Genomic DNA, 13,105 nt, shown 5'->3' with positions numbered 1-13,105 from the left:
CTTGGCGTTCAGAGCGCCATTTTGGTGGCAGTCTGTCGGGGAGCTGCAGAGAGTTGAAGTCTGGAGTCGAGCTGGTGTTGAGTCTCAGGAAGCCAGCAGTCCAGCAAGGTTCGAGTCCAGTGGAGGGCAGTCGGGGTCGTCGGAGCGCAGCCAAGCCTGCCGTTCTGCGCAGAACGCCGTGAAGGTGGAGAAAGCCGGGGAGAGGTCGCCAACGCTGAGGAACGGGCGGGCTCTTAAAAGAGCATCAACTCTCAAAAGAGCAAATGCCCGTTCGTTCCTCTGAGGCGTCGTCGGCTAAGCCCAAACCACCAGGCCGCACGGTGGGGCCTGGGCCAACCAAGTCGCACAGCGCCAACTGCTGTGTCGACGAAACGTCGAGGGTCAACCAGCGAGTCACCACGAAGGTGGCAGGTAACCAGCACGGCCTCTTGGAGCTCTTGCGGTCTCCACAGCTCCGTGAACTATTAAAGGCCCACGAGGTCCAGTTCTGCCCTTTCCTTTCCTGGGGTTTTTCTTTGTATGAATGTCGTGGCGCCATGTCCTTAAGTAGAATTGCAATAAGTGTACATAATAAATAGAACGGTTGTAGTTCTTTATCTTGCTCGTTCCTGCATTGCTCTATTGACTACATGATTGCATACATGTTTGATTGCATATGTGTTTGACTGCTTACGTGTGTACAAATAAATGTCCTTGTGTGAATGTTGACCTGTTTGTTGCGTCCTTTTCCTCAATTGAGCTGCCGTATTGCGTTCGGGATATTAGCTGGCTTTTAAATAGCCGATAAAGTAATCGGATCCGGCGGGCTTGGCGATATACACCGATCGGCAAATCGCAAACGGAGCGAGCTGCTTAAGCGGCTCGTTTGCAAGCAGGTCCCGTTGAGGTGTAAATCCCCGGCATTTCTGTCTGCGCGCATGCTGAGGTAAATCGACAATTCGGCGATCGGACCCTGTCACACGCGGACAAAACAGTTGGCTGATTTACGGTGTGATTAAAAACACACCCGTAGCTGGATTTTGGCGTTGATACAAAAGCTGCGACTGGATTGCCTCAGTCAGTGGGCACTGCCGCAATTAGCAAAAAGCGGTTTTCCGCACGCTGGAGTGGTGAGAATCCACAATATATATATATATATATATATATATATATATATATGTATGTATGTATGTATGTATGTATGTATTCACGGCATTTTTCAGGAATGTATCCCCCGCAAATTGTGTGTGTGTATATTTATATATATTATATACATATACATACACATGTACATACGACATGGCCAAAAGTATGTGGACACCTGCTCGTCCAACATCTCATTCCAAAATCATGGGCATTAATATGGAGTTCGTCCCCCCTTTGCTGCCATAACAGTCTCCACTCTTCTCGGAAGGTTTTCTACGAGATGTTGGAACATTGCTGTGGGAATTTGCTTCCATTCAGCCACAAGAGCATCACAGTCTCCACAAGGTCGGGCACTGATGTTTGGTGTTTAGGTTTGCCTCGCAGTTGTTCCAATTCATCCCAAAGGTGTTCGATGGGGTTGAGGTCAGGGCTCTGTGCAGGCCAGTCAAGTTCTTCCACACCGATCTATCTCAACAAACCATTTCTCTATTGACCTCGCTTTGTGCACAGGGGTATTGTCATGCTGAAACAGGAAAGGGTCTTTCCAAATTGTTGCCACAACATTGGAAGCACAGAATGTCGAGAATGTCATGTGCTGTAACATTAAGATTTCCCTTCACTGGAACTAAGGGGCCGAGCTCGAACCATGACTTACAGCCCCAGACCATTATTCCTCCTCCACCAAACCTTGCAGTTGGCACTACGCATTCGGGCAGGTAGCGTTCTGCTGGCATCCACCAAACTTGTATTCGTTCGTTGGACTGGCAGATGGTGAAGCGTAATTCATCACTCCAGAGAATGCATTTCCATTGCTCCACAGTCCATTGGTGGTGAGCTTAACACCACTCCAGCCGACGCTTGGCATTGCGTATGGTGATCTTAGGCTTGTGTGCGGTTCCTTGGCCATGGAAACCCATTTCATGAAGCTCTCAACGAACAGTGCTTGTGCTGACATTGCTTCCAGAGTCAGATTGGAACTCGTCAGTGAGTGTTGCAACTGACAGACGATTTTTCTGCGCTACGCGCTTCAGCACTCGGCGGTCCTTTTCTGTGAGCTTGTCTGGCCGACCATTTAACGGCTCAGCTTTTGTTGCTCCAAGATGTTTCCACTTCACGATAACACTTACAGTTGACCAGGACAGCTCGAGCAGGGCAGAAATTTGATGACCTGACTTGTTGGAAAGGTGGCATCCCATGACTGTGCCATGCTGAAAGTCACTGAGTTCTTCAGTGCGGCCCATTCTACTGCCAATGTTTGTCTATGGAGATTGCATGGCTGTGTGCTTTATTTTATACACCTCTCAGCAATGGGTGTGGCTGAAATTGAATCCACAAATTAGAAAGGGTGTCCACATACTTTTGCTCATGTGGTGTATACATGTATATGTATATATATTTATATATATATATATATATATATATATATATATATTTATATATATATATATATATATATATATATTTATATCTTCTTCTTCTTCTTTCGGCTGCTCCCGTTAGGGGTCGCCACAGCGGATCATCCGTGTGATCCGCATATTGATTTGGCACAGGTTTTACGCCGGATGCCCTTCCTGACTCAACCCTGGTCGCCTCTTACGACACAGGGATATGGTACACCTATTTTAACCGGGGTATACACCGGCCCAGTATCCTGGTACTCATTTTGCCGACCTCGGAAGGATGACAGGCTGAGTCAACCCCCTGGTGTATTAATTCAGTGGCCCAACGGGGCTTGAACTCAGGACCTTTTGGATCCCAAGCCGCTGCCCTAACCACTGCGCCAACACACCAGGATATATATATATATATATTGTTGCAGGCCGGGGGGGAGGGGGTCGGGTGAGAAGACCACTAGGTGGGGGAAGCTATCCGGTTCCCACCAGACTCCCCGAAATTGCAGGCAGTCACACATGGATAATTCCGTGATGCGGCGGGTCGCTTAACCCACCGTGGACGCCAATAACTCAACCGCGTGACTGAGGGTCCTCCCATCTATGGGTTAATCTGGTTACCTAATTAATTACGTCATTTAATTACCGGGGAACACTCCCTCGGTGCCTTGTCCGAACCGATCACTCTACCGGATCGGATGCAGCCGAGCAATACTGCCAAGGACGTACCGGCTAAAAGGAACAGATCGTTGGGAATAAAGTCCCAGCTAAACTTTGATTCGGACCATGCTGGATCAATGGAAGAAAAGACAAAAACGAGCAGGGAACATTCCTAATAATAATAATTTATTTACAAGCAGGTGAGGAAAGATATGTGGCACAGTGAATAGTTTTATTGTTGTGTGTCATGCAGGGATAGAAAAAAGCGTAGTGTGACAATAAACAGGCAACTTACAAAAGGGGACACAGAGCAGACTTGATGCAAAAATAATAAAAACCAGGCACAACAAATCCCACCCATTTATTGACAGTTATGAGCGAAAAATGATTTTGACCTTTTCGTGACCTGACCTTGACCTTTGACCTATTTGGACCCAAATGTTAATCGGGTTGTCCAAGGTTCATTACCCACCTGTGGAAACAATTTGAGTGTTTGAGCCAGCCGTTTTCCCGTAAAGTTGTATTTTCGTAACCATATTTTAGTTTCAATGGAAAATTTGTAATTTTGATCGATGACCATGACCCCCAAAGCTTCGGACCCTACCGACCTTCACAAATATGCATTTTTCACTATAGGAATAGGTCGGATTATAAGTGACAAATAGAATAAGGTTCACTATAAAGCTTAGTTTGAGGTAAATCAGATCATTTTTGACGAAGTTATGAGCAAAAAACGATTTTGATCTTTTCGCGACCTTGACCTTTGATCCAATTGGACCCAAAAGTTAATGGGGTCGTCCAAGGCTCATTGCCCACTTGTGGATTAAATTTGATAGTGTTTGCTAAAATCGTTTTGCCGTAAAGTTGCTAACAGACAGACAGACAGACAGACAGACAGACAGACAGACAGACAGACAGACAGACAGACAGACAGACAGACAGACAGACAGACAGACAGACAGACAGACAGACAGACAGACAGACAGACAGACAGACAGACAATTATGATATCCCGCTCCCTCCCTCCGGGGGGTGGATAAGAACGATCTTCTGCGGTCTAACTTAGGCAGAGTGGCGCCAGGACACACACACACACACACACACACACACACACACACACACACACACACACACACACACACACACACACACACACACACACACACACACACACACACACACACACACACACACATAAAACCCGATGAAGAGGGAGTTTTGCAACCAGGGAAGGGGGGGGGGAGTTGAGGCTATGATCTCGGTACCTGTGCGCTCGATAGCACGACGTGCCACCAATATGTTTCGGGGGGTGGGGGATGCTGTGGGGTGCGGTACCAGACAGTGGGCGCGTTTTCTCTGGCCCAAGCCATACGTGTGGAGACTGTGTTCTTGAAGGAGGAGCTTGAGTGGAGAAGGGGCAGAGTACAGAGGGTGAGGGTGGAGTAGCTGGCAGGATCAGGTAGGTGGGTGGGGTCGATGTGGTGTGGGCGGAGATGAGGCGGGTTGTGGCGGTGTCGACGAGGAAAGGCGTGGGCGGAGACGAGGATCTGGAAACGCAGACTGACCGGGCAAGAGGGACTGCCCCGACCTTTATAGGGCCCACAGCTCAGGGGGAGGGGCCATGCCGAATCCAAACGTCATCACCGGAATCGGGCGCTCTGATTGACCCCGACCTCTCACGTGGCCCGCCAGATTGGGCCGGAAACAGCCTCACTTCATTTCCGGCAAGGCCATCTCAGACAGCGGCCATACTTCGCTCTGACCCCACGAGATGACATGAATTGCCCACACCAAAATAGGCACACGAATCATCCTGCAAAAACCCCGGGCGACCGGTCGAGGGTCCCGCATGCCCGCTCGGGCGTTCGACCAGCGTTGATCAACGCGCTCGTTCCGCGCGTGCCAACATGGCCTGCACTGTACAGTGTACATTCCCTGGCTCGATCGCAGCTTCGCTGGCCGCAGAGACTAGAAGACTTCACCATCCGTGGAGAATCCACTGCTGCCAGCGAGAACCGAAGGTACACTATCATGGACAAATCCGTGCACGTCTCACGAGCGGCGTACGTGTCTGCTTTCGAGCACATTGCATACAGTGCGCGCGGTTCCACCATTATGCACCTGGCTATCGCTCGCGTTCACACGACTCCTCGAGCGTGTGCGCTGGGCGAACACCAAAATGCGTCGGATATTGAGGTTAAAGAGGATCAAGCCGCTTTTATCCGCACACTCGTATCCTGCCCAACATGGCGTGGAGTCTGCTTTATCGGCCTCTGTACGTGTTTCGTGCAGCATAGGCGTTGTGCTGGCCGTGTTTCTCGTGCCGTGAAAGACACCATTCATGCAGCCTCTAAAGAGGTATTTATTTGCATACCTTTCTAATGCAACCGGCAATTCTCCCCAGACCATCGGAAGCTCGAGTCAATAGTCCAGCACCAACTAGCACACCACATGACTCTGCGCTGCAGTTTCCCCACCATGGCGCCGCACGCGCTGGCCTCCACGAGGCCCCACCTCACAGCGAAGGCGCACATGGCTGATTTACCTCAGGAATATCAGAAAAGAAGAAGAGTGGGGACGAAATGAAGAAAATGATTTAAGCAACCCTAGCTTTTTGATAATTATCGCAATGCACCCCCTTATTGTCCCGCTAAACAAAAGGAATGGGACTATCTACACGTATAATAATGGAATAACTGTCTTGGGACACTATCTGTTGTATGCATGCAGTTCTGGGAACCGCAACAATATATATATATATATATATATATATATATATATATATATATATATATATATATATATATATATATATATATATATATATATATATATATATATATATATAAACAGATGTTTGGTACTACAGAACTTTAATGTGGAGAGAAACAAACACGACAGAATAGTGGCCGAAGCTATTCGTGCTGCACTCTTCGGGGTAAAAATCGCAGCAAGTGAAGAAGGAAGTGAAGGCATGTGCTTTATACGCAAGTCTCAATAAGGTAGACACTGATGGGATTAACTGTGACTTCATTGCGGTTGAACCAAATACCCATTGGTCGGCTCATCATCTTCACCTCGAGCTCCCAATGGCTGGAGCAGAGTTTGCCGTTGATTGACGTTTGCAACCACTTCCTGGAAAGAGGGGGGATGGGTTTCCCCTCGGGTCCATTCACCATTTGTTACCGTACTTCCCTTGATCTTTCCATGCTGAAAGAGACACAGAGATCGCACAAATTCCTTTTGACGACATAATATTGGATCGGTGATAAGGATGAACGTTGCTTCCAACATACATAAATGAAACGAGCTCCGACCTCGACTCAATATCCCGAACATATCTGCATTGTACTGGTCTGCACAGATTGGGTTGGCAACCACGTGCTGTGCAATGGCAGATGAAGCAGATACCGTGGCCAGTGATTGCTGGATATTTCTCCATGCTCGCACTGGTTGTGTTCTAACCCTCGCAATCTCTCTTTGAATCGCCAAGGGGATGTGTTGTTTGATCCGATCAACCAATCTTAGTGTTGTGCGGCCCACGTACCGAGCTTCACATCGGCACTTAAACTCGTAAATAACATTGCTGGTTTGTGAGGTGGGTAGCACATCCTTGTTGACTGACGTCAGCAAGCGGCGAGAGGTAAAGATTACTCGGGGTTGCACAGCCAGAAACGTGTTGGATACAATATGTTTGATTTGTACTTCAAACCTTCGTGATGGTTGCCCTTTCCAGGGCATCCTGATATAGACTGGACATTTGTCCAGACCAATCTTCCGATCTTTTGTCGTGTTAAGAAACTTGTTTATGTATCTCTTAACTATATGCTCAGGATAACCATTCTCACCGAGTATATTCATGATTTTGTCAATGTAGCAATATCCAGCAATCACTGGCCTCTGTATCTGCTTACTCTGCCATTCCCCAGCACCTGGTTGCCAACCTTATCTGTGCAGACCAGTACAATGCAGATATGTTCAGGATATTGAGCCGAGGTTGGAAGCGAACTTCATCCTTACCACCGATCCAATATTATGTCGTAAAAAGGAATTTGTGCGATCTCTGTATCTCTTTCAGCATGGAAAGATCAAGGGAAGTACGGTAACAAATGGTGAATGGACCTTGGCGGAAACCCATCCCCCCTCTCTCCAGGATGCGGTTGCAAACGTCAATCATTGATTAACTCTGCTTCAGCCAATGGGAGCTCGAGGTGAAGTTGAATGGCCAACCAATGGGCGTTCGGATTAACCGTGACGTCGTTATGGTTGAACCAATCAGTGTCTACCTTATTGAGACCTGCGTATAAAGCACGCGCCTTCGCTTCCTCCTTCACTTGCTGCGATTTTTACCCTGAAGAGTACAGCACGAAAAGCTTCGGTCACGATTATGTCGTGTTTGTTTGTATCCAATATATATATATATATATATATATATATATATATATATATATATATATATATATATATATATATATTTTTTTTTATATATATATATTTTTATATATATATATATATATATATATATATATATATTCCCCCTTCAGTTTATGGTTGTTTGTTTGACTTGTATGCATTCATAAACCACTGGACAGATTTAATTTGTGGTTCCACTTGGGATGTGCCCGAGAAGGTTTTAAGCTGAAAAAATACAATTGTTGTCGTGGGGACGCATTATGTAAATGTGTTCCCTTGTCGCATCACCTGGTGATGTGACCTCACCCAGTGGTGGTGGTCGAGGGTATTACAAGTGATCTCTGGAGATGACTTGCACTATGCCATGTGTGCAGTGAAAAATTGCAAGTGTTTTACTGACCTCTGCCTGAGGGAGGGGGTGTTTCTCATATAATAAGCTGCAGCTCGTCTGCTGTATCATGGTTGTTGGACTCTTGTATGGTGCACCAACTTGTGGTTTGTTTTGAGAGGTGCACAAATATCCAGGAGAATTAATTGATTTCGTAGCAGATTGCTGCCAAGCATACCTGGAATGATGGGGAAGCAGCAAACAGATTTGTCAGTTATCCAAGTACTTTGGTATGAAGGTGTCAGATGATGACTGTCGTTGCTTCTGCCGAGTATGAAAAAAGTGTCAATAAATATTCAGATGCTCTCAAGTTATGGTCTTGCTCAAGTCATCCCAGGACCACTTGCAATTGTGATTGAGACTGGTACCTTGCCACAGAACCAGTGGTAACCTCTGTGCAAGCTGCATTTACCCAGTTTTCCTTCAATTTGTAGAGTATAGATTGCTCTTGCATTATCATTTTGCCATTCATTGCTTATTTGTATGTGCTTACTTAATTTGGTGATGTTTTGTTTCAATGTCGTCTAATTTCAAAAATATGGGAAAATGAAATGGTTTGCTTGAAGTTGATTCATTTGTCTCTTGCAATTCACATTCGGTCAATAAATCTGACTTTAAAAAAAAAACACACTGAATAATTGACATTATCTTGCTTCTTTTAGGGCCATCAAATGTTTTCAAGATTGTGAAGATGATCATGGAAAGAAACTTCCAGCCTGTTATTATATTCAGCTTCAGTAAGAAGGAATGTGAAGCATATGCTTTACAGATGTCGAAGCTCGATTTTAATGACGGTACGTTTTCCTACACAAAACTTGCATCCAAACATCCCTTTTGAAATTTTTGTTGAGAAATTTGCCAAAGTTGGCAGGTGCAGAAATGCTTTGCTCATGGTGGGTCATGTGACGCATGGCAATGTAGCTTCCAATCAAACTGGTTGTGAGGAAACTCTAGCACGTGCCTCTTGCCCCTCTTATTTTATAACTTTTGTCATATTTACATTAAGAGAGTTAAGAGAACACATTAACCCAGACAGTGCTCAACTATATACTAGTATTTCATTCAAAATAAAAGTGATTTTCAAGTTTGTTTAAAATACATTCCAGAAGTTTAGCACTATTGAAGCAGTCTTTTTCACCGCCTTATTTAACATGTCCACGTTCGGCAAAACTGGAGGTTTTTGAAAGTGACAAGAAGGCGATTTGTGTTCTCCAGTGTTCACGTATTCTATCTATAATTCCAGCAGTGTTTGTGTGCCTGCGACCGCTGTTTCTCGACAACCACTGGTCCGATCTTATTGAAACTTGCCAGGAATATTGCTGGGGACCTGAGGATGTGCCTTTTCAAGGTCTTCTTATTAATCGGACAAGCGGTTCCCAAGTTTTACGGCCATTTATTTGCCAACCAATGACAGGACGCGATGCTATGACATCATCATATTTCCGGAGGGCACTCATGGTCCGCCAGCAACCCCCTTCTGGGTAAACTACCACAATCAAGAATCGCTGCTCACCTTCACTCTTTCATTCCTCTTTTTCCCTACTTTGGAACAAACTCACACACTGTCCTCAATCCCACTCTTCCTTCCAGGTTTTCAAAACACCTGTTCACCACCATCTCTTATCTTCCCCCATCCAAACCATGATTTTTCTACCCCCGTTAATCGACCCGAAACCCACCTCCTTCAAATTCCCTGCTTTCCTTCCTGAAAGTCGCTGTAGTTTCAATCTTGTTTTCCCTGTGTACCCCACCCCATCCCTCTCCCATCCACAGATCTCCTCATGTTTCTGTTCCCCACTGGTTTTTTTCCTTCCCTTTCCCACCCCTCTTGTCTCCTGCTCCCCTTGTTGTGCATTTCTGTGTGTTAGCTCTCATACGAGCCTTGACGGTGTATACAAAAAAAGACACCAAATACATCAGTCCCCATTTCGGACCAAGTCCAACGGGGGCTAATAAATCTTTCAAACCACTGACTGACTTCACTCACTCACTTATAAATGTTTACTACTTTTTGGTGGGGTAGAAAGCTGAAAATTTGCATGCACTAAACCCTTCAATCTCATGTGGGTTAGGTTCGTGGAAAATGCTGTGATACTTAAAACCGTGATTATGCTTACCAAGGGCCAATGGGAAGAGGTGGGGTTCCCTTCCTGGACTGCAAGAAAATATCCAGGAAGACTGATGGCAGCTAGAAATAAACACAGTACAATTGAAATAATCATGTATATTAAAAAAATTAAAGTGTGTGTGTATATCATGTCAACATTGAAATAAACATCGAAGTACAATGTAAATTAAACAAAAACACGAGTTTTATCTTTTAAATTTATAATCATCCCTGCTTGGACAGGAAGTTGCGAGGTATGACATCCCCTCCCAGAACAATCGCGTCTCGTCGGTGTTAAAAACTTGCTTCAGCACCTCAATTTGTTTCATGAGTCGCGGTTGAGAATGAATCATTAGAATGGCGATTCGAGTCTGGTTGTCTGAAATTAAGACTGAGAAAGGATGTTTGAATACGGAGTTGGAAATGAAGGTTTGGGAATTAGGTTTGGAGGAAAATGCATATTTAGGAAAGAGGAAGAGTACAATGGGGAAGGTTCTACCTGCAATCATTGACCCCATAATGGCGGACCGTACAAATGGCACATTTTCTCCTTGAGCCAACTGATCGAACAACTCTATATTTTCACCAAATGTCATAAACTTTCTCTGCCCTTTGGCACAACTAACTTTGTCCATTGCTTTATGTCTGTTTTGGGCTCATTAAAAATGGTGCGTAAAAAGCACCACAAGGCTCGTAATGGGAATTAATCGTACACATACGGGATGCAAACGATGACTCGTCTCAGCTCAAAAACCGCAATTGGTCAAAATGAAATCCTGCCTTAACGAAATTGTAACACAATAGGTTGCCCGTGATTGGTTGAAACCCACGATATTTGAGGGTTTACTGTACTGATGCAACTCGGAGCCACGACTCCAGGAAAAATTACAAAACTGTCGGAAAATCTGGGTTAACAAAAATATCCTGAAATAATAGTAGGATGATGCAGATAGACTCAGTCTGCTCCCTGCTGGTTCCGTGACCCAAGACAATGCTGCTGGCACTCAAACTGTTTGCTAGGCAATGCTAACGTGGGCCTCTTCCACCTCTTATTTTATATTTTTTGCCTTATTTACATAAAAAAAATTATAATAGCTGTTAAAAATGACAAAACAGGATTTGGAATTAATCAGCGATTATAGATATGCTTTTAATGATAGAGAAGGCTAAAAGAGGAATATCGCAAGTTTGTTCCAAGAGATATGCTAAAGCAAATAACAAATATCTTCCTGATTATAATAAGAATGAGGACAACTCCTTCCTGATGTATTATGATGCTAATAATTTGTATGGGTGGGCTGTCTCAATCTTTACCTTCTGGAAAACTTAAATGGGTTAAAGAAAAACATTATGAAAAAGTTTTACTTGACATTGTTGTCTCCTCTCAAAAAAATAATTGGATGAAGCTGAGGTTGGATATTATTTTGAGGTTGATTTAAAATATCCAGAATAACTTCATAACAAACGTAAAGGCCTACCCTCTGCCCCTGATAAAGAAAGTTCAAGAAAAGAATGGTTAAGTGATTACCAACAGTCATTTAATATAAAAGGTAAATCTACAGAAAAACTACTTACTACATTAAATGATAAAGAAAGTTATGTTCTGCATCAAAGGAACTCGAGACAATATTTATCTGCTGGGTTGAGAGTGAGAAAAATTCATCGGATTTTGAAATTGAAACAAAGTATATTGATTTTAATACAAAAAAGAGAACAGAAGAAAAAACAGATTTTGAGGACTTTTATAAATTTATGAATAATGCTGTATTTGGAAAGACTATGGAAAATGTTAGGAATGTGCAAAACATAAGACTTGCTACATCTTGGAAACAGGCTTCAAAGTTAATTAATAGACCAAGTTTTATAAGAGCGGAGGTGTTTTCAGAAAACTTTTGTGCTATTAATTTGAAAAAAGTGAGTATTGAAATGGATAAACCTATTTATATCGGAACATCAATTGTTGGCTTGTCAAAGTCGTAAATGTATGACTTACTATAATAATTTAAAACCAATGTTTAAGGATAATGTGTCATTGTTATATATGGATACCAATAGTTTTATATTAGAAATGAAGACAAGTGATGAATATTAGGATGTGATATATATATATATATATATATATATATATATATATATATATATATATATATATATATATATATATATACGCACACGCACACGCACGCGCACACGCACGCACACACGCACACACACACACACACACACACACACACACACACACACACACACACACACACACACACACACACACACACACACACACACACACACACACACACACGTAATTATGTCAGGTGATGAGTTGTTTTTGTCAAAGAATAAAAAAGTTATTGGTAAGTTAAAAGATGAATTGGGTGGGAAGGTAATGAGTGAATTTATAGGATTGAGATCAAAGTCTTATGCTTTCACGTATATTGATAATAATAATATTGAATGGTGTGATAAGCTAAAGGGAATAAAGAAAAATATAATCAAGGAAACAAATTTTAAACATTATAACAACTGTTTAACCTTAAAGAAGGAAGAGTACAGAAAAATGAATACAATAAGAAGTTATAAACATCAATTATATACAGAAGAGGTAAATAAGAAAGCATTTGGAGCTTTTGATGATAAATGATATATTTTAGAGAATGGAATCGATAGTTTCCCTTTTGGTTATAAGTATAAGTGTTAAGATATTTAAGTGTTAAGATATTGGGTTGGGGATTTTAACGGGCTTCCGCCATCTTTTTTGCTGATTTATGAATGATAGAACCAAGCAATAACCAAACCAGAGAGTGGAGATGTAATCAACCTCGGTATTTAAATTGGAAACATAATGAATGTGAGAAATATCAAATAAGTCTTATTGAAGAAATAACTGGGGTAAAAGTAGATAAAACAAATAAGCGGATAACTTTAACGGCAAATAAGTTGGAGGATGTAAAGAAAATAATTAATATCCTTGAATGGACTGACAACTTTGGTTATCAATTGAACAATGAAAAAACAATTTAC

The 13,105-nt window shown here is 43.1% G+C and overlaps 1 protein-coding gene across 2 annotated transcripts in view; it reads left to right on the top strand.

Moving 5' to 3' along the window:
• Positions 1-13,105, top strand: part of MTREX (Mtr4 exosome RNA helicase) — a 208,527-nt gene that overhangs the window by 35,176 nt on the left and 160,246 nt on the right. For both annotated transcript variants that reach the window (XM_085860894.1, XM_085860891.1), the window contains exon 11: positions 8,640-8,771. In XM_085860894.1, coding sequence (XP_085717020.1) covers positions 8,640-8,771 — 132 coding nt within the window. The remainder of the gene's footprint in view (positions 1-8,639; positions 8,772-13,105) is intronic.

The sequence above is a fragment of the Eptatretus burgeri genome, chromosome 2, assembly GCF_056783735.1.
Source record: "Eptatretus burgeri isolate ZD-2024b chromosome 2, Ebu_testis_v1, whole genome shotgun sequence".
In the NCBI taxonomy this organism is placed as follows: domain Eukaryota; kingdom Metazoa; phylum Chordata; class Myxini; order Myxiniformes; family Myxinidae; genus Eptatretus; species Eptatretus burgeri.
The sequence above is the reverse complement of the archived record's forward strand: the minus strand, read 5'-3'. Positions and strand labels throughout refer to the sequence as shown.